Source organism: Myotis yumanensis, unplaced genomic scaffold (genome assembly GCF_028538775.1).
Source record: "Myotis yumanensis isolate MYYU_CA2020_CCGP unplaced genomic scaffold, mMyoYum1.0.hap1 SCAF_1, whole genome shotgun sequence".
Taxonomy (NCBI): domain Eukaryota; kingdom Metazoa; phylum Chordata; class Mammalia; order Chiroptera; family Vespertilionidae; genus Myotis; species Myotis yumanensis.
In genome coordinates this window covers 238,739,532-238,763,936 of record NW_027223752.1, presented here as the reverse complement: position 1 = coordinate 238,763,936, position 24,405 = coordinate 238,739,532, and the positions used below count along the sequence as shown (strand labels likewise).

General features: G+C 64.7%; 2 protein-coding genes across 5 annotated transcripts in view; both read left to right on the top strand.

Moving 5' to 3' along the window:
* Nucleotides 1–4,859: 4,859 nt before the first annotated feature.
* On the top strand, nucleotides 4,860–11,418 carry MSANTD1 (Myb/SANT DNA binding domain containing 1). The gene is made up of 3 exons (XM_070411383.1): nucleotides 4,860–5,279; nucleotides 8,494–8,769; nucleotides 10,556–11,418. The coding sequence occupies exons 1-3, from the start codon at nucleotides 5,026–5,028 to the stop codon at nucleotides 10,815–10,817; spliced, it is 792 nt and encodes a 263-aa protein (XP_070267484.1). The 5' UTR covers nucleotides 4,860–5,025; the 3' UTR covers nucleotides 10,818–11,418.
* Nucleotides 11,419–21,700: 10,282 nt separating this feature from the next.
* Nucleotides 21,701–24,405, top strand: part of RGS12 (regulator of G protein signaling 12) — a 67,688-nt gene continuing 64,983 nt past the window's right edge. The window contains exon 1 of one of the 4 annotated variants that reach the window (XM_070400037.1): nucleotides 21,701–21,771. The gene's annotated coding sequence lies outside the window, so the exon portion shown is untranslated. The remainder of the gene's footprint in view (nucleotides 21,772–24,405) is intronic. The other 3 variants (XM_070400018.1, XM_070400001.1, XM_070400010.1) reach the window with 3 other exon arrangements.

Below are 24,405 nucleotides of genomic sequence, written 5' to 3'. Positions count from 1 at the left end.
GCCTTAGGCCTGCCTCCTGGCTGCGCTGCCTGCGCTGCCTGCCCGATGGACGCCTGAGGCGGGCGGGTCCTGGCTCATTAAACCCTCTGAGAAGAGTCCCCCTTGTCTACTGCGCACAAGGAAGGAGACTGCTCTTAAGTCTGCGCACAGTCACACCCGGGTGTCGAGGTCACTGTCAGGTGTGTGTTGGGGTGGCTTCCTGCGAGTAGGATCAGGAAACGTGGACGAGACCGGGTGGGCCTGTGTACACCGCCCTGCAGCGTGTCCGTGCCCACCCCACCCCCTCCACTCCGCCCCGAGTGCCTTCACGCTGCGCTTCTGGCAGCTGAGCCCCTTTTGGCCGGAGCCGGTGCTGAAACTCCTGGGACACTGAGCTCCCGGGGCCATGGCTGTCGGTCCGCGAGTCGCACTGAGCCTCAGGAGCAGTCGGCTTGGAGCTCCGGGATTTGGGGGAGTGGCATCGCTTCCTCTCTGCACGGCTGCTTCCTCGCAGGTGTCCTCATGGGGGCTTTTGTTCGTCCCTCTGTGGTGAGGGCCCCAAACCAAAACAGGCTGCTGCCTGGGCGATGTTCTGTCCGGGAGGCGGGGGTGCTGGGCAGAGCCTGGAGAGCCCGGGGCTGGCTCGGTGGGACCAGGAGCACCGAATTGTCCCGGGGCGGCCCTGGGCTCACGTGTGGCCTGTGCACGCTCGGCAGGGAGGGGCCTGCTCAGATGGCGGTGACGGTGACAAGGGAAGGTGGCCTGGGAGAGTCCAGGCCTCGCTCCCGCCAGCCTGTCGCTTTCTAATGAGCGGAAGGTACTCCTTACCCTAAGTGCTGCTGGGAGCAGCCTGCCCTGGGCAGCCACTGCAGCCCCTGGCGACCCCCAGCCCCCGCTGCAGCCCCTGGTGACCCCCAGCCCCCGCTGCAGCCCCTGGCGGGCCCCAGCCCTCACTGGCCGTTGCATGGGTGTGGCTCGAGCTCAGTGGGGCTGCAGTAGAGCGGCCATTGGGGGTTCAAGCCAGCACTGGGGGTCAGCAGGGCTGTGATGGGCGCGTCCCGGAGCCTGGCCTGGACCTATCTGCTTCTGAAAGGGGAGGGGAGGGCGGACACAAGATGGATGTTGTTTGGAAACCTGCAAACCTGTACACCTGAATTAAAGCAAGTCAAACCCAGCTGTGCAAGGCCTTTGCTTCTGGAAGCCTAGACTCTGCTGAGGGGCAGAGGCTGCACCGCATGCTCAACGCACAGAGGGACCGCGTCTGTGTCTGGTGGGGACGCACGCGGCCCACAGACCCCGGGCGCTGGTGGGTGGTGTAAAGCAGTTACATGGGCCACGGGTTTCGGCACCGAGTCTGCTTCCACGTTGGCCCGGGGTGCGGGAGAGGCGGGAGGGGCTGGGCAGGGCCTGGCTTTCCAGCCCTTCGGCCCGGCTGGCCCCTCCGCCTGGTTGGCCGTCGGCACCACGCCCTGGGCTGCGGCGTGGCTGGGCTGTTCTGGCCAATGGAGCTGGTAAGCCCTCCCAGCACAGCGGCCCCTGAAGTCTGCTTGGCTTCTGGGCTGTCTGCCCGGGCATGCGGGGGGCACCTGTCCGCTCACCAGCCGGCACAGAAAGCCCGGCTGTGAGCTGCTTGGCAGGTGCCTCAGGGCTGTTCGCTGAAGGCCCGTGGCCACGGCAGGCTCCGGTCTCACCCCAGTGGCTCCAAACTTGATGGGGTGACTTCACCTCCACGTCTGTGTCTCCTGGGATAGAGCTCCAGGGGCTCGGGGCCTCACCCTTCAGAGCTGCCTAAGCTTGACCCTCCCCTCGGCCAGCCAGCCGCCCCTGCCTAGCACACCTTTATTTCCAGAAAGAAAGGGCCCAGGTCTGGGGAGCGGCAGCGGGGCCCGGGTGAGTGGGCTTGTCTGCTGGAGCCACTGCGGTCAAGGGCGAGACCCTTTCTCAGAGAAAGCCACCCCCTCGGACCTGAGACCGGAGCCCTGTGGGTGTGGGAGAGAGGGAGCCTCGGCCTGGCCCAGTCCTAGCCCTGGGCAGCCAGGGTGGTGCCCTGGACGCGTGTGCTGCCGGGCCTTGGGGGCACAGAGTTCACCACTGGGTGGAGTCCCCGAGACTCAGGAGACCAGGCGCGGACCCTGGGTGCCCATGGCCTCCGGCTCTGCACGGCCCTGCCCTGGGCTCCCAGGGCGGCCACAGGTGCCGAGCACCGCACAGACCCCCAGCGCCAGTCTCAGGGAGACGGGCCTCGCCCACACACAGCCTCCCTGGGCCCTGCCCCCTGACCCCTCTTCTCCTGCAGGTGCAGCTGGACGCCTGGCCCCCGCCCGCTGCCTCCCCCTCCCGCAGAGCCTGAGGCTCCCAGCAGGCCATGCAGCTGTGCCCAGGTACGGAGGCCCCCAGCAGAGGACAGGCCCAGCTCCTTGTCTTTGGGAGCTCGCTGGTGTCACTGACACGCCCAGTGGGGTCACCCGGTGCCAGGCCCTGAGCCCGGGAGTGACGCCGTGGGCCAGCTGCTGCCCCGGAGGCATTGGGACCGGCGGCAGTCCCGGTGGTATCCCCGGCCAGGGACCCTGGGGTGGCAGCATGTCCTGACAGCCACCTGCGGCCCCCGCCAGGCAGCCCCAGCCTCTGCCCTCCCCGAAGCCCCGCACCCACGTGCTGAGCAGCGAGGTGAGGTGGCCGCGGGCCTTGGCCTGGTGGGGAGGGTGCTCTGGCGGCTGAGGCCAGAGAAGCTCACATCCTTCGCCTGAGGGGCGGGACTTCCTGGAGGGAGTGGGCTTTCTAGTCACTACTAACACTCCTGAGTCGGTGCCCAGTGCCAAGGCCCAGAGGAGGGTGGCAGCCGTGAGCCTTCCTGGGGGTGCGACAGGGCCAGGTGGTGGTGTCCCCTTGACCCCAGTGACCCCTGAGGCCCAGAGGGCGGGACTCCCACCGGGAGCTGACCACAGGGCCAGGCCTGACCCAGGAGCTGGCTCTGAGATCCCACCCTTGCCACCCTGTCCGCTGTCATTCCAGCTGTGACTGAGGGAGACGGGCACCCCAGCTGCTGCCCTGTCCTGGGTACCTCCCTGAGCTCAGGCCACCGCCAGAGCCCTGCGGTGCCAGGCGGGTGGCTGGGGCGGCGCGGGGCTCCTCGCGGCCAGCAGGGCCTGCCCAGCAGGTGCCCTGGCTCATGGCATGGACCACTGGCTTCTCTCAACATTGGCATCGCCTCTAGGTGGCGCCCTCTCCCTGCTGTCCCCACAGCTCCCCTGCCTGTGGCCCATGGCTGTCCCCGGGCACCCAAGTCCCTGAGCCCAGCTCTTAAGCCCACCTTCGGTCAGCTCCCCGCGATACAGCCTCCCTGTCTCACGGTGCCCTCCCCACCCAGCCGCGCTGGAGGCCAGGCTGTGTCCCCTGGCCCCTGGGACATCAGGCCTCTGCCAAGTCCTGACAGGCCCAAAGGAGGGTGAGGGGCCCACAGCCACGGACCCAGCCAGTGCAGCCCCTGTCCGGAGTCAGCATGGCCGCCGCCGGGAGAGGCGGGTGACGAGCCTGGGCCAGGCCACGGCGGTTTGCATCGGCTACTCGGTGGGTGCGGAGGAGGGACGGTGTCCTTCACAGGGAGCCCTCCAGCCCTCGGGCCACAACCAGCCCTGGGCTCGCCTGCTGGTGTCAAAGCCTGGCCCGGCCCCTGGCCCACAGGTGTCCTCACCTTTTGGGCCTCAGGCTTTTCATCTGTAAAGTGGGTGTTAACAGTGCCGGCCTCCCTCACAGGCATGCGGGGAGGGTCCAAGCAAAAAGCACACGGTACCGCGTGGAGGACGGTGCCCGGCACTCGGGGTGCTCTGGCTCCTCCGAGTTTCTCTGTGGTGTCTAACCCGGGCCACGCAGCCGGGAGGGAGGAGACAAAGCAGCTGGCTCGGTGGCTCCAGTCCCAGGAGGGGAAAGGGCAGAAGGACCACAGTGGAGTAGGAACACTTCAGAGAGGATGTGGTATCAGAGCAGGGTTTTGAAGGATGAATAGGAGTTTGCCAGTAAGAGCAACGTCAGTAACATCTAGGTTACTGGGGCAGGGGATGACTTAAGGTTGGTCCCTTCATTCATTCACTTACTCAGCGAGCCTTTCCTGTGGGGTCTGAGCACACAGGAGTACCCGCCCGCCAGGAGGAAGGGCAGGTCTGGTGCTAGTGCAGCGTGGCTGGGGCCGTAGTGGGGCTGCCCAGGGCAGGAGGAACTTCCACACTGGCGCCCAGCTCCTCTCCGGCCTCAAGAACGGTCCTGGCGCCTCAGCCCACCCCTGTCACCCAGGCCGGCCAGCAGCCCCCTGCAGGGAGGGAGATGGGCACGCAGAGGGGCAGGGCTGGGCGTGCTCCTGCCTGGCCTGGGGTTCACACGTGTACATTCCCCACTGTAAGGCATGAGCGTGTGGCGCCGGGTGCTGTGCATGGGCCTTGGGAGAGGAGCCCTGGCATGTCCCTGAGGGTGTCTGCTCCTGTGTCCACTCCTTCGTGCCCGTCTCTGCCCCCACCCCTCCATCTGTGCCCTCAGTCCCCATCTCCCTCTCTGCCCCGTTTCCGTGTCTGGTCCCATCCCCACCCTGGGCTCTCTGGGCTGTGGCCTGCGTGGGCCGGGGCCAGGCTGAGGTGGGGGCTGCGGCCCGGGTCCCACCTCTCAGGAGCCAGGTCGCCCAGCGTAGGCGCCTGGGCCCGTGTGGCCTTGGCCATGGAGGCCTGGCGGCCGGGCTGGGGCGGAGGCAGGGCCGGGACCCTGGGCCGCCGGTGTCGGGCCTGGCCCGCCCGCTGCAATATTGATGGCCCGTCACGGCGGCCCTGATTCCTGCGCTTTCAGTTAAAAGGTTTCTGTTGTTGTAGCTGATGCAGTTGCTCTGTTGCTATGGAAACGTGACATCAAAATGACGTTTCCCGTTTAAAAGCTTTTAACTAAATTCCTGCCTGTCAGATGTAGGCCCCATTTTGAGCGTGGAGCTGCCTTCCCAGAGTGGGGCTCCGTCCACGGCGCCGGCCCCGGCCGCCCTGAGCCGCTCGCTCACCCGCAGGCGCCTCCGGCATGGCCGCGGCCGAGGTGCCCGGCTACCTGGTGTCCCCTCAGACGGAGAAGCACCGGCGGGCCCGGAACTGGACCGACGCCGAGATGCGCGGCCTCATGCTGGTCTGGGAGGAGTTCTTCGAGGAGCTGAAGCAGACCAAGCGCAACGCCAAGGTGTACGAGAAGATGGCCTGCAAGCTGCTGGCCATGACGGGCGAGCGCCGGCTGGGCGAGGAGATCAAGATCAAGATCACCAACATGACCTTCCAGTACAGGTAGGCTCTGCCCACCACGGCCTGCACTGCGCGCCGAGGGCACCGCCACCACTGCCCGCGGGCACCACCGCCCGCCCGCCCGCCCTCGCCTGGCCCGCCCCGGCGGGGGCTGCTGCTGGCAGGAAGCAGGGGGGGCCCTCATGGTGGTGAAATGGGACGGGGCGTACACCGCTGGGGAGGTGGGAAATGAGGCCCAGCGAGGGCAGGGCTGGGGCAGATCTCAGCTCCTGGGGCCTCTGCCGGGCCGCCCCAAGGGCACCTTCCGCCCAGCCCCTGGCCTGCACCCACCCCAGCCGGGAGCCTGCAGACGCCAGCACAGGCGTTGGGATGCTGCTAGACAGGGAAGCTGAGGCCTGAGGCAAGAAAGAGGCCCAGCGCCCTGCCTGTGAGCCCTGCTGTCCTGCTGCTCAGCCGCTGGCAGCATCCACTGCGCCCACTGTGACCTCAGGGTCGGGAAGCCCTGAGCCCAGGAGGGGCCTCGTTTGTGAAGGAAGAAGGAGACCCGTTCCATGGTGGCCCCCACCCCGGCCCCCCGCAGCCTTGGAACTGCGGGTGGGGCCCGGACGGGCTCCAGGGAGGCAGAGGCGTTGTCCAGGAGGGAGCCGAGCGTGGCCCGCGGGCCCAGCACCTTGGGGTTCATGCCGCCCAGGCCTGTCTGCAGGGGGCACAGTGCGGAGAGGGTCATGGTCAGGGTGAAGGTCACTGGCTGGTGGAAGGTCGCAGACGGGCCAGGGTCTTGCTGACGTGAAGGTCAAGCAGGAGCTGGGAGCCATGGGGGCAGCGCCAAGTGCATGGGGTCCTGTGGGCGCCTGTGCAGGGCTGGGCCTGGGCTGCCCCCCGAGCCTGGCAGTGCCCAGGATGTGAGGGGCTGTCCTGGGTGGGCCCGCTGGTCCCAGCCCTGCTGCCTCCTGGTCCTGGTGGCAGCCCCGGGCAGGGAGCAGCAGGGGCGGGGGCCAGGCTGGTGCAGATGGGCCCTGAAGGGTGGCCCCAGCAGGGGGGCGGGGGGGGTGGGGGGAACCATCCCCTATAGGCGAGGAGGTTGGAGGTGTGTGCAGGCTCCTTGGGCCCTTGCCCCCCGAAAGGCTGTTTCCAGCTGCATTAATTTACCGTCCTGTGGCCCGTGGAGGAGCAGGGCCGGGGTCTGGCCCGGCTCAGAGGCCCTTTCTAACTCCCAGCCAGGCCCCAAGCAGAAACGAGCTGCTGGGTCAGAAGGCAGGGAGTCACTTAGTGAAGCAGCGAGGAGTCCCGGCTGCGCCGGGGCCAGGGTGAGCTGTCTGGGCCCTCAGCCCGGTGGGGGCTGCTGACCAGCCTCGCGTCTGATGGGTAGCACTCGGGCTCCCATCGGGGTCTGCGGTGATTCATTATTTATCCTGAAAGCCTCGGAGTCCCAGGGGAGGGATTCGGTTCGCTCCTAAAGGCAGAGGACGCGGGCCAGGCGGCAGGAGAGGAGGTGCAGCAGAGCGGCCCCTGGCGGGGGCGGGCGCAGTGCTGCACGGGTTGTGGCGCATCCTCGGTGCGGCGCCTCTCAGCTCCTGTCTCCAGGGAGACACTGAGGCCAGAGCAGGAGAGAGACGGCCCCGGCTGCACAGCCCTTAGCAGGGGCACTGTGCTGACTCGTTCTCTATCCCTACCCGCCCCCCCCGCCCCCCCAGCAGAGGCTGCCCTTATTTGCTCACAGTCGCTCTTTGCATATTGAGGCTCAGGCTAAGGAAGCCTGAGGGGGGTTCCTCGCAGTGTGGCTTGTTGGAGTTCAGGGGCCTCCCGTGCTGGGGGGCAGCCTTTCCTTTTTCCTCCAAGGAGTGGGCTGGCTTGAGGGGGTCCCTGGAGGGGCTGGAGGGGCTGGAGGGGAGCCCGGGTGGAGGCTGGGTGTGGGCCTTCGCCCTGCGCCCAGTGTCTGCCGGACCTCCAGGGGATGGACGGTGGTCCTGTGGCTGGGGAGACGGCAGCCACGCTCTGCCACGTGTGATCTGTCCGTGGCATTTGGCTGGGGCCGTGTTCTGCTAAGGCAGCCTCTGCTCACCGCCCTGAGCCGCGGCCCCTCGTCGTCTGGTTATGCTGTGGACTGGGGCGACTCGCTCAGATGGCCAGGCTATTTCCAGCAACTTGTGGCCGCACCCCGGTGGGGAGCCCTGTGGGGAAGACGGGAGCCCGGCCCCAGGGCACTCCAGCTGCAAGGTCTCCCGCATCGGAGCAGCATGGGGCAGGGACGGGGGCACAGGCCAAGGCTGGGCCAGGGAGCCGTGGGCCGCAGGAGGTACTGGGTCTGCCTTGGGCTTCTTTCTGGCCTGGCCTCGGCTGCAGCTCTCCAGTGGGCCCACCTCCCCAGCCCTCACCTCTGGGGATGGCCTGGGCCAGGGCCTGTCTGCAGGGAGGGCAGGACGCTGGGCCTGTGGGGGCTCGGGCCCCTGGTGGGCAGAGCTGGGCTGTGTAGCCTCTTGGCCCGAGGTCTGAGTGGAGACGAGGGGTGTCGGGCAGTGTGAGCAGGGGCCTGCCCGGCCCAGCCCTGCCGCCTCCTGGCACCTTCCACCGACATGGTATCTGCTCAGCCCGCTGTTCGCCAGGCACCGGGCATCGTCCTACTAAACCTTCCCTATGGCCGTGTGAGGAGCTCGCGTTGATCATCCCCATTTTACTGACATGAACATGGAGGCTCAGAGAGGTTAATGAACCTGCCCAAGGTCACACAGCAAAGTGGTAGCTCGAGACATCTCAGATCAGCTGGACGCCGAGGCCTGTGCCCTTAGCTCCTGTGGGTCTTGCTCCCTGAGGCGGCCTCTTCAGAAACACATGTTCCTTCGTTGGGGTATCTGATGTTTGTGTCACCACGTCCCGTCCCTCTGATGTGCTCCCTGTCGTGTCGCGTACGGCCTTTACCGTGCTGACTCGCTGGGCAGTGCCTGTTCACTGCGGGGAGCTGAGCCACCACAGCACAGCGAGGACAGGGACGACGGAGTGGCCTCGACCGCCTTCACGCTGCGGCTTTCAGCGTCCAAGGCTGCGTAGGTCCCGAGTCCAACGTCTTTCTAAGCCCAGTGTCACCTTGGCCCTGCAGCCTGGCCCATTTTTCTGGGGAGGCCTGTCGACCCAAGAGTGGGTGCCGCCCGAGCCCGTGACCCCCCGGGGCCCGGAGCCGCGCTGCCTCCGCCAGGGGCCGGGCGGGCCGGGCGGGAGCAGGTCTGTTTCTCACACTTGGCTCTTGTGTGTCTCGTTGCAGGAAATTAAAATGCATGACAGATAGCGAGTCCGTCCCGCCCGACTGGCCCTATTACCTAGCCATTGATAGGATTCTGGCCAAGGCCCCCGAGTCCTGTGATGGGAAACTGCCGGACGGCCAGCAGCCGGGGCCCTCCACGTCCCAGACCGAGGAGTCCCTGTCGCCGTCGGCTAAGTCCACCCCTCTGTACTCACCGTATAACCGGTGCTCCTACGAAGGCCGCTTCCAGGACGATGGCTCCTCCAGCTCCTCCAGCTTACTGTCCCTTAAGCGCAGGTAGTGTGCGTGCCCGCCTCCTGCCCCCACCACAGGAGGGCTGTGAGCGGCCAGGGGGCATTGGGGCTGGGTTTTCAAGGGTGAATAGGAGTTGGCCAGTGGAGAAAGAGAACAGGAATTGTTCTCTCGCTGGCGGGCTGTAGAGGGAGGCGGCCATGAGCGCCTCCAGGGACAGGGCGGCCTCGGAGGGAGGCTCCGCAGGGAGGCAGTGGACCCTGTGCGCGTGTGGCGGTCCTGGCACAGGCTGGGGTGTCCCCGGCTGCGTCACTTTGAGCTGTGTGGAAAGTTCGTGACCTCTCTGGGCCTCCGTGTCCTCTGTAATCGGGGTGGATCAGTGGCTTCTCGGAGGGTGGCTGCGAGTGTCAGGGGAGGACATACTCGGGCGCAGGGCCCGGCACATGGAGGAGTGCCCAGTGCCCCCATCTGTGCGCCGCCCTGCCTGCCCCTCAGCCTCTGCTTCTGGGTCCCCCTGACCCCCAAGCGGGCCCTGCCCTGGGGTCCCCTTCACATCAGGAGAGGGGTGGGCTGAGCCTCCAGTGTCCTCATAACCTGGCTGCGTGGGGACGCCCACCCCTTCTGCTGTCCGTCACGTGCTTCCGCCACGTGACCCGCCATTGGGATGTCACAGCCGGCCACACAGGAGACTCACCCCTGTGGTGTGGGGGCGGGAGAGCAGAGGAGGGGACTTTTGGGGTGGGCTTTCAAGGGTGAATAGGAGTTGGCCAGTTGGAAACGAGGACAGGAAGTCTGGGTTGGAGCCACGGCCCTGACTCTCCCGAGCCCCAGTGTTCGAGTCTGCCATTGGGGGCGGGGGGGGTGAGGGTGGCATCTGGGGGCCTTCGATTCTGACACCCCCGGGGCTGGAGCGCCTGTTCCGTTCGTCTGTGCCCCTTCCTGGCGGGGATTTCTCAGCAAAGACCCCCGGACAGAAATGCCTTTGCCGACAGCCAGGCGAGTCGGCAGGGAAGCCTGAGCCCGGCCGGTTGTCCCTGTGGACTGAGCCGTTCCCAGATGCCGGCGGCCCCAGGGGTTGCTCCCCGGCTGGGACGTGGGACCCAGAGCTCCGCCCTCCGCCCCTGAGGTTGGCTGGGTCGCTGTTCTACTCAGAAGCTTGGGGGTGGGCAGGCCTGACAGTCTGGTGGGATTGGGCAGCTCCCTGCCCACAGTGGGGGTCGTTCAGCCAGAGGTGCCCCACCCCTCAGCAGAGAGCGCCCGGCCTGTGCTGCCTTCACCCCTGCCCACCAGGGGTTCCTCCGAGCCCCACCCCCAGGCACCTTCCCTCCTGCCTCCCCACCCAGGTCCAGGTGGCTGGGACATGGAGGGGCCCAGGACCCAGGCCCTCTCTCCCGCGGCCTCAGTTTCCCCATCTACCCAAGGCCAGCAGGACTGGTGGTCTCTGGCTTCTCGGGAGAGCCACACGGCCCAGCACCCCTCCCACCCAGCCTTCCTCCTCTCTCCCCGTGGCCTCTCCACCCCGAGCCCCGCCTCCCGGGCCTGTGCCACCAGCCCCCCAACTCAGTGCATTTGGGGGTGTCCTCTGGCAGGGTGTTCCCCGCCCTCCCAGACTCGGGACTTGGGTGTTCTGTGACCGGGCCGTTGGGTCCCTGTGGACAGCAGTGCCCATGGCCCCTGTGACCCATTCACCGTCCTGGACGCTGAGCGCTGAGCAAGTGTCTGAGCGCCCTGGGGCCTCGGTCTCCCCTTGGCCCAGTGGGTCCCCGGGAGGGTCGGGGGCCCGTGCCGGCTCCGTGGCCGCGGCTCACACGCCACGCTGTGCCGTCCGCAGGTCGGAGGAGCGGCCGGTGAAGAAGCGCAAGGCGCCGGGCGGCCCGTTCCGCAAGCGGAAGCTGCGGCTGCTGGAGGCGATGCTGGAGGAGCAGCGGCGGCTGAGCCGCGCCGTGGAGGACACGAGCCGCACCCTGGAGGACACGTGCCGCGAGGTGCGCCGCGTGCTGGACCAGCAGCACCTGCTCCAGGTGCAGGGCCTGCAGCTGCAGGAGCGCATGATGAGCCTGCTGGAGAAGCTCGTGGCCAAGGCCAGCGGCTAGGCGCCCGCAGCCCCCTCCCGGCCCGGACCCAGGGCCGGCGCGGCCCCACCTCGGCACTGAGCGCCCCTGGGCACAGGCCGGGTCCCCCAGCGGGAACGTGCCGGCGTCACGCTCCACCGTGGTCCCCGCCGACGACACCTGGAACGTGGGATGCGGCGTGTGTGTCTCCTGCCCGAGGTGGGCACAGCCGCCTTCCCGGCGGAGGCAGCCCCGGCTGGTCTGGGCCAGAGAAGCCAATGCAAGCAGGTCGGGCAGGTCTGCTCCAGGACAGCCTCCCCCGACAGCGCTCTCCCCCCCAATCCCCCCCCCCCACCGCCTGCCCCAAACGCCCGCCCCGCGGACACTGAGGCCCCGCCTGCCCCAAACCCGCGGACACTGAGGGCCCGCCTGCCCCAAACCCGCGGACACTGAGGCCCCGCCTGCCCCAAACGCCCGCGGACACTGAGGCCCCGCCTGCCCCAAACCCGCGGACACTGAGGCCCCGCCTGCCCCAAACGCCCGCGGACACTGAGGCCCCGCCTGCCCCAAACGCCCGCGGACACTGGGTGAGGCAGGCGCAGGGCCTTTCTCCTGCCCAGGACGTGGGGCTGGGACTGCCCCTCAGTGCGAACTAATAAAGGGAACTCTTCCGCTCACGTCCCCGTTCACTCTGGGCAGGTGGAGGCTGAGACAGGCCTGGCGTCTGGGAGCAGACAGTCGTGACTGGACATAAACACGTGGGGGGATGTGATTGTGGGCAGGGAAGGTGGGCCACGGGGAGGGGCTGGACTCCATGGGGGGGGGGGGTGTAGGAGAGCTGGGGGGCAGGGGAGTAGGCGGCCGGGGGGCAGAGGCGGGCAGGGCTGCGCCAGGAGCCTCCGTCGCTGGGGCCTGGAGGGCAGCTGGCCTCAGTGCCTCTGCCCCGGCCAGTGGCGACCTTTCTAGAAGCTCCTTGACTCCTTGGGCTCCGGGCACTGGCTGCAAAGGAGGCTGGTACAGGAGTGCCTCCTGCCTGGGGCTGGCACGCTGCTGCCCAGGCAGCAGGCTCTGAGGTGACAGGGAGGGTGGGCTAGTGGTGGGCGACGTGGTGTGACTTCTGGTCTGGAGGAGCCCCCTCTGGCGGCGCTGGGCCGACTGCTGGGGGCAGGAGAGAGGGCCAGGAGGCTGCCGTGGTCACCGGGGCAACGCCGCTGCTCATTGGACACTCCCGTGGCCCTAGCCAGCCAGGCAGTCACCCAGGGCTACAGAGGTCACCCAGCCAGGCAGAGGTCACCAAGGGGTGCAGGGGTCACCCAGGGGTGCAGGGGTCACACAGGGGTGCAGGGGTCACCCAGGGGTGCAGGGGTCACACAGGGGTCCAGGGGTCACCCAGGGGTGCAGAGGTCACCAGGGATGTGGAGGACAGAGGCCAGCTGGGCGGCAGGACCCTTTCGCCAGCCCCGCGCTTGGACACAAACCCTGCTGCTCAGGCTGAAGCAGAGGCGAGTCTGGGGGCCATCCCAGCCCAGGGTGGCGGCCGGGCCCTGGGTTAGGAACTCGCCCGTCTCCGTGGCGTGCATGTTCCCACCAAGGCCAGTCCAGCCGCCACTAGCGTCACTGAGCCCATCGTCGGGAAGGGGTGCCTGTGGGCCCCAGCACCGCTGCGCAGTGGGGAAGGCCCAGCTGGCCCGCTCAGGGGCCCGCCCACCTCCACAAGGCGCCCCCACAGGGCTCATCGTTGGACCAACACTGGGCCTGCTGGCCGGCCTGGCTGTGCATGTGGCCCATCAGGGTGGCCAGGCCCCGGAGGCCCCCAGGAGGTGACATTGGGGTCAGTTCTGCGGCAGATTTCCCCCTTAAAAGGCCTTGTGGTCCTAGAGCCGCAGCCGTGAGGGGCTTACTTAGCACTTTCTCACTTGTGCTCAGCGGCAGCCGAGTGAGGTGGGTGGGGAGGCCGTGGGGGAGGGGCTGCAGGTGTTGGGGTGGATGGTGAGCAGCAGGAGGGACGCGGAGGCCGAGTGGGTCTGGTTCACTGAGGCTGTGAGAGTGGCCATGAGCTTCTCGGTGGCCTCGTCCCACGGCCTCCTGGGCACCAGGCCGGCCTCAGCGCGGGGTTCCTCGTTCCCATCTGATGGTGGCTCAGGTGGTTGCAGACGATACAGGACGATCCTCCCTCTGGCGCCTCGGGGGCCCTGCCAGCTGGGAGCCAAGGCGGGCAGAGGGCGGGACTGGCTCCCCTTGAGTGGGGGGACCTGGGCGCCCACCCCCACCCCCACCCCACCCTCCCTGGCCCGGCGGCTCCTCCTTCCACGGCCCAGCTTGTCACGCTGTCCGTGTCCTCAGTCCCGCACGGGGGTGCCCTCCGTCCTCGTCCCAGGCTCCGGCCCCGGAGCCATGACGCTGACATTGAGATTCCAGCTGTGCACCAACCCCCCTCCCCTCGCTCCCCGACGCCTGCCTCTCCTGTTCAGAGACCTTCCATGTTCTGCTGGGAGCCGTGCGGCCTGGGGCGCCAGCTGGCATCACCTGCAATTATCCTGAAATTACAGGGACAAGTTTAATTCCCAATAATTAGAAATATCAACTGCAGCTCAAGCTTTGAAACTAATGGAATTTTAATGGGCAGCTGCTTAGCTTGCAGCCAGGAATAGTAAGGCCGCCGGAGCCCGCCTCTGTGCCCACCCCGCGCCGGGAAAGTGAGGTTTGGGGCGATGGGACTCGCCCCTCCGCTGGAGTGGAACCGACATCCCAGCCGCGGGCCCCAAGGTCGATGTATCACCCCTGGTCACGCAGCCCGGCCCCCGTCGGCCAGGCCCTCCGTCTCCCTCTGGGTCCGAGCCTGGGCCCAGGACAGGCTGCCGCCTGCAGGGGCCTGCAGACCCTAGGTGGCCGCACGGGGCCAGGCAGAGAGCAGGGGCTCGTCCCAGCCAGCGCCCAGCGCCCGGCGTGTCCGTTTTGTGCGGCTGTCAGTGGTCAGAAGGGAGGGCGGTGAGGCCGCTCAGCCTGGGACGCCGCCTGTGGGAAGTGGGAGCGAATGGTGTCTGTGGGTGGGCAGAGATTTTGCTTTTGAGAAAATCAAAATGACCTGATTTAGTTTTCGCCTCCGGCGAGCGCTCTCTGTCCTGAGTCTCCAGGCCTTTTCCCGAGTTGCACTGCGGAAGCTGTGACTGTGCCTGGGCCTTTGATCCGCCTCAGGTTAATCCCCGTGTGATGTGACTGAGCTCCACGGCCATCCCCCAGAGGACCCAGCGTTTAGAGTCTTCCCTTCCCGCGAGGCGTTTTCCTTGTGCTTTTGTCAAAAATCAATTCTCTGAGCAACAGCGGGTCTAACGTCACTCAGTTCCACTGGTCTGCAAGTTACATTCTCTCAATTACTGTAGCTCATAGCAAGTCCTTTTTAAAATCTTTTTTTTAAATCTTTATTGTTCAGATTATTACATTTGTTCCTCTTTTTTCCCCCCATAACTCCCCTCCTTCCAGGTCCCACCCCACCCTCCACCCTCACTCCCCACCCACTGAGTTCATCCATAGGTGCATGATTTTTGTCCAGTCACTTCCCGCATCTCCCACACCCCTTTTCCCCCAAGAATAGTCAGTCCATTCCCTTTCTATGTCCCTGATTCATTATAGTCACCAGTTCATTCTGTACATCAGGTTATTTATTCACTTGATTCTTAGATTCATTTGTTGATAGATGCATATTTGTTGTTCATAATTTGTATCTTTACCTTTTTCCTCTTCTTCCTCTTCTTAAAGGATACCTTTCAGCATTTCATATAATACTGGTTTGGCGGTGATGAACTCCTTTAGTTTTTCCTTATCTGTGAAGCTCTTTATCTGACCTTCAATTCTGAATGATAGCTTTGCTAGATAAAGTAATCTTGGTTGTAGGTTCTTGGTATTCAGCACTTTGAATATTTCTTGCCATTCCCTTCTGGCCTGCAAAGTTTCTGTTGAGAAATCAGCTGACAGTCGTATGGGTATTCCCTTGTAGGTAATTGAGCCTCTTTCTCTTGCTGCTTTTAAGATTTTCTCTTTGTCTTTTGCTCTTGGCATTTTAATGATGATGTGTCTTGGTGTGGTCCTCTTTGGATTCCTTTTGTTTGGGGTTCTCTGCGCTTCTTGGACCTGTAAGTCCATTTCTTTCTCCAGGTGGGGGAAGTTTTCTGCCATTATTTCTTGAAATAAGTTTTCAATATCTTGCTGTCTCTCATCTTCTGGCACTCCAATGACTCTGATATTAGTCCGCTTAAAGCTGTCCCAGAGGCTCCTTACACTATCTTCACACTTTCGGATTCTTTTTTCATTTTGCTTTTCCAATTGGGTGTTTTTTGTCGAATCTTTGGTTTGATTCTTGTGCTCCTCTGGTCTGCTATTGGGTATAATATTCTTTATTTCAGTCCGTGTATGCTTACTTTCTAATTTCTTTATCGTAGCATCGAGGGTCTCATTAGTTTTCGTGAGGCTCTGCACAAATTTATGGCAAGCCCTCAAAATTGCGATTCTTAGCTCCATATCCTCCATTTCTGTCATGTTTTTTTGTCTCCGCATCTTTTATGCTTTCTTGGTGCACCCCCTTGTGGTCTCTGTGCGCAGTCTTGTTCTAGCCAAGCCTTAATTGTTGTAGTTAACACTAGAGGGATTTGACCACCAGGCTGACTGCGCAAGTCCTTTTTAAAAAAATATATGTTTTTATTGATTTCAGAGAGGAGGGGAGAGGGAGAGAGAGAAACATCAATGGTGAGAGAGAATCATGGATCAGCTGCCTCCTGCACACCCCACACTGGGGACCGAGCCTGCAACCCAGGCATGTGCCCTGACCGGGAATTGAACTCTGACCTCCTGGTTCATAGGTCGAAGCTCAACCACTGAGCCACACCAGCTGGGCTATAATGAAAGCTGTTCATTATGTATCTATTTCCCTGGCTGCTGCAAAGATTTTAGTTCTTGTTTTCAAAAATGGGTGCCTCGGTGTGTTTTCTTTGTATTTGTTCTGTGTAGGGTTTGTTGAGTTTGGGGAACCTATGGATTGATTTTTTATAAATCAAATTTGAGAACATTTTGGCCACTATTTCTACAAATATATTTCCCCATGTTATATTCGGGGACTGCAGTTACACACGTCACAGCACTTGATGTTATTCACAGGTCACAGGTGCTCTTTCCGTGTGGCTTACTCATTTTTCCTCTGTGGTTTAGTTTGGGTTGTTCATACTGATGTGGTAAGTTTACTGAAATTTTCTTTTTCAGTGTCTAGAAGCTTAGCCAATACATTTTTAATTTCAGATATTGATGTTATAGTTTTCAGTTTTTTAATTTCTTCTGAGATTTTCAGAGTTCCCATTTCTCTTCCAAAACACCTCATTTCTTTATCGATTCTTTCTTTCATCTTTATCTGTAAATTCTTCCACGTATTCCTAATACTTTTCTTACATTGCGTGTTGGCTAATTTCAATTACTGGGTCACGTGGGGCCTACATCTTGTGATTGTTTTCTTTTTGTTATAGGCTGTTTTTCTACGTCTTCCCATGTCTTGTCATTTCTATTCCATTCCAGACATTGTGTGCAAATAAACAGTGGAGAGCGATATGTAATATTTTGATTTTATTTTGCTTCTTTGCCACAGAACTCAATCTGTCTCCTCAGTTTGGGCGAGGAGCTACGGCGCGGGGCCCCAGTCAGGGAGGCTGTGGGGCGGGAAGCAGCTTTCACCGTGCTGCGTGCTGCGGTGACCCACGCTCGGCCCCGCCCGCCCACCCGCAGCCTGTCTGATGGTGCAGGGCTGCCGAGGGCCCGGCTGCCCTTCAGGTCTTCCGCTTCACCCTAGATCGGGCTGGGAGGGGGGAGGACTGGGGCTAGGATCCAGGGCTGGGAGGCGGGGAGGACTGGGGCTGGGAGGCGGGGAGGACTGGGGCTGGGAAGCGGGAGGACTGGGGCTGGGAGGCGGGAGGACTGGCAACCACCCCTGTCCAGCCCTCCTCTCACTTTCTCTGCGACGTTGGGGTCTGGGTGGGAGGGGCAGACGGTGATGCTGAGTGACTGGTCCTGAGACTGGGCTGTTCCTCTTTTATTTTTGAATATATTTCTGTTGATTTCAGAGAGGAAGGGAGGGAGAGCTAGAAACATCAATGACGACAGAATCATGGATCGGCTGCCTCCTGCACGCCCCCTACTGGGGATCGAGCCCACAACCAGGCATGTGCCCTTGACCGGAGTCGAACCCGGGACCCTTCAGTCCGCGGACTGACGCTGTATCCAGTGAGCCAAACCGGCCAGGGCTGGGCTGTACCTCCCTGCTCCCCCCTCCCGACCCCCAACACGTGGCCCGACTCCTATGACAGGTGCGGACCCTGGTCGGGGAAGAGCCATCTCTCCTGGGAGCTGACTTCATAAAGGTTCCCTTGCAGCGACCGCCTACCAGCCAGTAGGAAAGTGCGCTGGTGGTTCTCGGCTTCTCCTGTAACGCGCTGCGGGAGCCAGCGCCTCCGCAGCCCCGCACCCGCGGGAGGGCAGTGCCAGCCCTTTCCCTCGCCAGGCGGCGCATCGCACAAGGCGGAGACGACAGGCGGCGAACAGACTTGTCAAAGCCCCTCTCGGAGGAGCGAGTGCCGGAGCCGCACTGAGCAGTCGTGTGGTTTTCCCCTCCGATCGTCCCACAGGTTCCTGGAGCGGCTTGCCTCCCTGGGCCTCGCGGGGCAGCCGGAGCTCACGCGGAGCAGAGCGCCCCTGACTTCGGGCTGCATCGGGCCAGACCAGGGGTGGGTGAGGGGGTCGTTTTGTTTCATAGCAGCCGATTGCATTTTCAAAGGCGAGTGAGAATCTAAACATCTGCAGACGCCCGGGGGGTGTGATGTGGTGCCCTCACGGCGGGTGAAGGGAAAGACAAATGAGCCAAAGCCTGGGTGCCCGGGCGCCTCCCGGTGCGGGCAGGGGAGCCGGGCTGTGCCGGAACCCCTCCTCCCAGAAGTCCACCCTGACTGCCCTGGAGGCGAGAGCCAGACACCCAGGCCTCTGAGGTGCGTCGGGGCAGGAGGGGGTGCCTGGGGACGTGGCTCCCACAGAGGAACTAACTGTCCTGCCTGGAGCATCTCCTGGTGCCTGGCGAGTCCCGCAGAGGTGGGGCGACTGGCCTCCCAGTTGGCCAGGGACCAGGGATGCTAAGACCCAGAGAGGCCCCGTCCCCGTCCCCTGCCCTCCCCCCACGCTGTGACCCTGCAGGTGGAGGGCTGGGTGGGGAGAGGGAGCGGACTGAGGCCTGGGGGCTCAGCGTCATCTCCGCCCTCCTGCCTCGGCTCACGGAACCACCACACATGGGCTCTGCCTCTGCCGTGCCAGGTGAACGGGCATCCCTCGTGCCCATCCCTCCTGCCCCTCACTGACTCCAGCCTCTCCAGTCCACGTGGCCACTTCCCCAGGAGGCCTTCCCTCCCCGAGGCGGTCGCTGTCCCTTCCCCAGCCGGTCACGGTCCCGCTCCACAGCGCCTCCCCCCAGCCTCTCGGTGGTCCGTCCCCTCCATGGAGCCAGGGCTCTTCCTGAAACACATCTGCCTGGGCTCCCTCCCAGCAGGCCTGCAGCTTTCTCCACCGCGGGCCGCCTGGGCCATCACACCTGCTGGGCTGGTCCCCCCAGAGTCCGGGGGCTGCACACTGTCCCCACGCCCAGCACACCTGGCGCAGGCGAGGGCTCGGTGTGTCTGATGTCGGAGTCCCTGTCTCAGGGGGGCGGGGGGCGAGTGGTGTGGGGGCATGAGACAGATGTGCACTGACCTCCTTGGAGACAGGGCGGTGACAGGTGTGCCTGAGTCTGATGGGTGCGCGGGAGGGGCTCCTTGTCACCTGGGGGGCGGGTAGGAGACACCTGAGCTGGGCCCTGACAGGTGAGGAGGGAGCGGCAGGTGTGGGAGCAGGTGGCTCTCAGCAGGCCCGCCAAGCAGGGGCAGAAGGGCACCAACTCGGGAGGGAGGAGCACCCTCTTGACCCCTGGGACCCGCCTCACTCCAGCTGGCGCTGCGGGTGCCGAGCCCCACCCGTCACCCCAGCTGGTGGAAGGCAGAGGGTTCGTGGGGGCCTGGCACGCGGCCTCGGGAACCAGACTGGGATTTCTCTGTGCAGATGGTGGGCCACCTCGGCATTCTGAGCCAGATGGCGGCCCGGAGGCTGGGGCGGGGCTGGCAGGGACGCTGGAGGGGGCACTGTGGAGCCCTCGGCTTTGGGAGTGCAACCCCAGCTCTGCCGCTCAGTGGGGCTGACACCATCTCCACCTGTGAAGGGGGCGGACACCAGCTCACCCGCCCGGGAGGAGGCGGGTGCATCCCACGCGAGGGGCACTCCGGGGACCAGGCTCCATGGTGGCCGGTGAGGGGTGACGGGGCTGGTGGCTGGCTGTGGTGGGCAAGACCGTGTTGGGAGCCTGGCCGAGAGGCAAGGTGCGGGGCGGGGTGAGCAGGCGGCAGCCAAGGCGGTGTGGGTGGCCCTTGCGGGTGTCCTGCGGGGGGAAGGGGGCGGGGGCTGGGGAAGCCGGCCTGGGGACAGCCACGTGGCAGAAGGAGTGGACACCACAGAAGTATGTTCCTGCCCTGGCCGGTGTGGCTCAGTGGATAGAGGGTCGGACTGTGGACTGAAGGGTCCCGGGTTCAATTCCGGTCAAGGGCACCTACCTCAGTTGCAGGCTCCATCCCCGGCCCTGGTCAGGGCGCATGCGGGAGGCAACCAATCGCTGTGTTTCTCTCACATCGATGTTTCTCTCTCTGTCTCTCCCCCTCCCTTCCACTCTCTCTAAAAACCAATGGAAAAATATCCTTGGGTGAGGATTAACCAAAAAAAGAGAGAGTCTCTCCCCCCCCCCCCTTCTCTGGGTCCCCTAGCCTCTGGGCTGCCCCCTCTCTCAGCCCTCGAGGTGGTGCCGGTCCGTCCCTGCGGTCTGTCCGGCTGTGCACCAGGGGGCCCTGCAGCGGGGGCTCCTCTCAGGTTTCCCCACTGAGGAGCCACCTGTTCCCTCCTGGGACGCGGGTAGTAACAGAGGACCTGAGGACCAGCTGCCAAAGGGCCTGGGACGCGGGAGGGGAGGGGGCAGGGCCTGATCCTTGAGGTCAAACCAAGCAGGTGACACTCAGAGGAGGAGGACAGGAGAGGGGTGCCCGGAGCCCCCAGGGTGCGCAGTTTGGCGGGTGGCAGGCCCTGAACGAGGTGTGTAAAGGGGAGAGAAGGCAAGAGAGGAGGCTCCGCAAGGACGGAGGAGGAAGGCGCAGGGCCCCCAGCCCTGGGGAGAGGAAAGACGGGGAGGGAAAAGCAGTCCTGGGACAAGGCTAGGGAAGCCAGGAACGGGAGGCGGGAACGTGGTGGGACAGGAAGGGGCCGTGGTCTCCAGCTGCCCTGTGCCGGCACCCCGTGCGACAGGGTGGACCTGGGTGCCTCAGTCCGTCCCGGGTGGGGGTGGGGGTGGGGCACTGAGAAACATCCGGACCTGAGTTCTGGGGGCAGCAAGCCCACCACCAGGTCCCCAGCAGGTTTGGTGTCTGGTGAGAGCCCAGGACCCGGCTGGTGGACAGCGCCCTCTACGGTCCCCTCACGTGGGGGAAGGGACAGGGGGCTCTGGGGGCTCTACCCTCCTGACCTGCTCACCTCCCTGAGGCCTCACCTCCTAGCACCAGCTCACCAGGGGTTAGGCTTCAGCAGGACGTTTTGGGGGACACATTCAGTCCACAGCAGAGACAATGGCCCGGGCGTCACGGCGTCCTGTCCTGCCGGGGGCGCTCATCTAATGCCCCCTCCACACTCCATGGCGCCGTGGAGGTGTTTTATTTGCAAACACACGGGAAGAGGCACTCGGACGCCATTCCGGCCAGTGGGGGGATTGTCCTCGCTGTGTTTGGGGCGCACCGGAGGGCACGTGAAAGCATAACCTCGGTTCTGATTGCTCCAGCCGGTGGCGGGCTGACCTGGGACGGCCGCTGGACTTGTCCCGATGGCTTCGCAGACAGCCCGGGAGAGGCCGCCCGGGAGGGGCCGCCCGGGAGGGGCCGCCCGGGACAGGCCGCCCGGGACAGGCAGCCCAGGAGATGCCGTGCCGGCCGCGTCCTGGAGGCCGCCAGGGCACGCTCGCCAGGAGCCCTGGACTTGCTTCCCCCCCACCCGCCTGCCCTGAGGCTGCACAGCAACCCCGGGGCCCTTCTCCTGCAAGTCCTCAGGCGGGCCGGTGACAAGGGGGACGTCATTGCCACAGAAATAGTGACTGCGGGGCGGGGAGCGACCCCGGGAAGGTCCAGCGGGCAGAGGCGGCGGTCGGGCGGTGGCGTGGGGCGGGGCGCAGGCCCCTGGGCCCTCCACCGCTCGCGCTGGGCTCCGCAGGCCTGGCCTCCCACCTGCGGGAGGCGAGCCACTCTCCTCCTTCAAAACGATTTCCCATGAATGCGATCTCGCCGAGCATCAAAGTCCGGAAGGCAGTCGGAAGAGGGGGCGGGCGGGCGCACAGAAGGGGACCGAGTGATGACCCGGAGGGGACTGAAGCGGGGGCGTAGGGCTTCCTCGGCTGGGCGGGATCCGTGGTCACCACTAGGCGGCGGAAGTCCCGCCCCCTGCCTGGGAGGCCCGCCTCCTATTTCAAGGCCCCGCCCTTGTTTCTTCCTACCTTGGTCCACTGGATGCCCCACCCCTAGCGGCCTGGCCGCACGTCCGGTTTCGCGCTCCGTGAAGGCCCCGCCCCCTGGAGGATCCGCCCCGCCCCCTGGAGGCTCCGACCCACCTATCAACTGCGCTCCGCTGCCTCCTGAGATACGCTCACACCCGGGGAGGCCACGCCCCACCTCGCCCCGAGGCCACGCCCAAGCACGACCACGCCCCCGGATGCCCCACCCCCCGAGCCCGCCAAGCCCCGCCTACAGGCCCTGACCACGCCCCTTATTCCGGGCCCCGCCCCTAACCCCAGGCGGCGGCGGCTGGCGGCTGTGGAGACCGTTGGGCGCGCGGGCGGCGCGGACGCGGGCGGCGGAGCGAGCGGGTAGGTTGCGGGCGGGCGCAGGGCCGCCCCGCCCCGCTTTCTTTCTTCTCCGGGCTCGAGCGAGCGCCCTCGGCCGCTGGCCCCGCCCAGCGCGACGCGGGGTCCAGGGCGCGGGCCGGTCCGCTCCTCAGGCCGCCGCCTCCTCAGAGACTCCCGGGACCGGCCGCCGGCCGCCCTCCTTTTGTTCCCGGCCCAGCGCCGGGCACTCGTCGGGGCCCGTGTGCGGGTCGCTGCGAGGCCTCGCGGTGCTGCGGGACGGGTCGGCCGGGCTGGGGGCGGACGGGGCGGGCGGCGTTGGGGCGGACCCGGCCCCTGCGCGCCCCCCGCGCCCCCCCACCCCCGTGTTCCCCGCGCCCGCTCGCCCCGGCGGGTCCTGGTTTCCTGGCCGGACCTCACAGGCGCCGCATTGTTGGGCAGAGGCGTCTCCAGGGACCCGGCTCAGCAAATGAGCGGCGAGCCCTGTCCCACCCCCCGCCCCCGCGCCCCAGACTCCGAAGTGGTCGTGTAGACGGAGCGCCGGGTTGTGGGGTGTAGACAGAGGCCCCCCAAGTGGGCCTGGCCACTGACCACGGGTCTGCCCTCGGGCCGGTGGCCAGGGGCGCGTGCCTCAGTTTCCCCGCTGGTGGATGGGGCTGGTTGGGGTCGCCGGTGCGCGCAGGCGGCGGTCCGTGGGCACTTGCACCTGCAGGACAGGGACAGGGACAGGGAGGGCCGCCGAAGGGCCGCCCGCGTCCCGAGGAGGGAGACGCCCCCGTGGGTGCCTAGAGGGGCTGTGGGGCCTGAGGCTCAGCCTAGAGCGGCGGGGGTCCGTGGTCTCCTGGGGGTGACCAGCAGGAGAGCCGAGTTTTATTTAGAAATAAGTTGTCCTACGTGTCCGGTTTCATGAAAACGCCTCCGTTCCGGTGGTTTGGAGGCATGAAGTGCCCACTGGGACCTCGGCTGTGGGAGGGGTGGGCGCATGGCTGAGGCGCCACCGCCAGGCCCTGCGTGGCCGATGCTGGGGGACCCTCCGGTGGGGGCTGAGCAGGGCGGTCCCCCAGGAGGTGAGGGAGGCCCCCAGCGGCCTGTGGGCCAAGCCGGGGTCCAGGGCCCTTGTTGGGATGACCACCTGGAGGAGGGCCCGGGCCAGGCAGAGGAGCAGTGTGGGCGGTGAGGGCTGAGGACCAGGCTGGGGCCGGCCGTCGGGGAAGGGATGGGGCGGCTCTGGGCGCAGGAACAGACGGCAGCAGGTTCGCTTCTGGTTTTACTGCCTTGGACCAAACAACGCCGTCAGGATGAGGGAGAAAAGTGATGACGACACACCTGGGGGAGAGCCCTTTTCTTTGAATTTGGTGGCATTTCCCATCAGCGGTTACTTTCCTGTGAGCACTTGTAGGACTTTGCTGTGGCTGTGAGACGAGGGCCACCAACTTCGGGGCTTAAACACAGACGTTCCCCTGGGTCTCGCTGGGCTGAAACCGCGGGGGAACCTTCCTGCCCCTCGTCAGCTTTGGAGGCTGCCCTCGGTCCTGGCCGCAGCCTCCCACCCCAGTGCCCACCCCTGCTTCCCTGGTTGCGCCCGCCTTCCTCCCTCCCGCAGGGACCCTTGTCCTTCCGTTCTTGGCCCACGTGTGTCCACCAGGATCCTGAAGTTAATCACACCTGCCAAGTCCTGTTCCCTGCAAGGTGACACTCCCGGTTGCAGGAGCCAGGACCTGGCGTCTTTGGGGACCACAGTGCTCCTGGCTTCATTGCTGAGACGACTGTCTGAGAGCCACCTCCTCACCTCCTGGTCCGCCGGCAGCTCTAACCAGGGGGGCTGCCGCTGCGCGTCCGGCAGGGCCTTGTGGGTGCCCTGCCCCGGAGGAGAGGCTGAGCCATCCTGGAGCAGGTGTCCCAGGAAAGATGAGCCTGGCTTCGCGCTCAGGTCTGGTGGAGCAGCTGTTCTTTACTTTCTGGGAGCTGATGGCCACTCGCTCCTTTGGCATCTCTCTCCAGAAGTAGACACACATTTCCAGAATTTCCACCTGGCGCTGCTTTATAGTCCCTATGTCTCTACTGAGACACACCACCTGTTTATTGTGACCACATTTTCCATTAAATCCTTGACACACTCTCTTAGCCGCTTTGCAGCTCTTATTTGCTCATTTCAGCCCCTGGGTTATCTCAGGATCTGTTTCTGTTGACCTCCTTTCTCTTGACTGTGGTCACATCCTGACTGGTCACACTAGTGTCTGAACATCTTGTAGTATTTGGTTGTGTACTAGACGTCGTGGATGGTCCATTGTAGTGATTCTTGTTTGAGGAGAGTGTTGTTTTTTGTTCTGGAAGTTACTTTGGACTCAAACGGAAATCTCTGTCATCTCCACTTGGTGCACTTGGCCTGCCAGCTGCCTCCTGCGGCTCCATGGATTCACCCTCTGCATGGGCAGCGCCGGGGCTGGCCAAGGACCGGGATTAGCTTATGAACAGATCTCAGGGCTTCCTCTCTCTCCAGCTCCTCCTTTCTGAGGTACTGGGATGGCCCCCTCTCTTCCAGGCACCCTGCCTCGAAGCTGGAGGACTGCGCTTTCCCCGAGCCCTGTCACTGTGCAGACGCCCTTTCAGGGGACAGCTCCCTCCCAGGTTCTGCCTGCTCTTCGGAGCTCTCCAGTG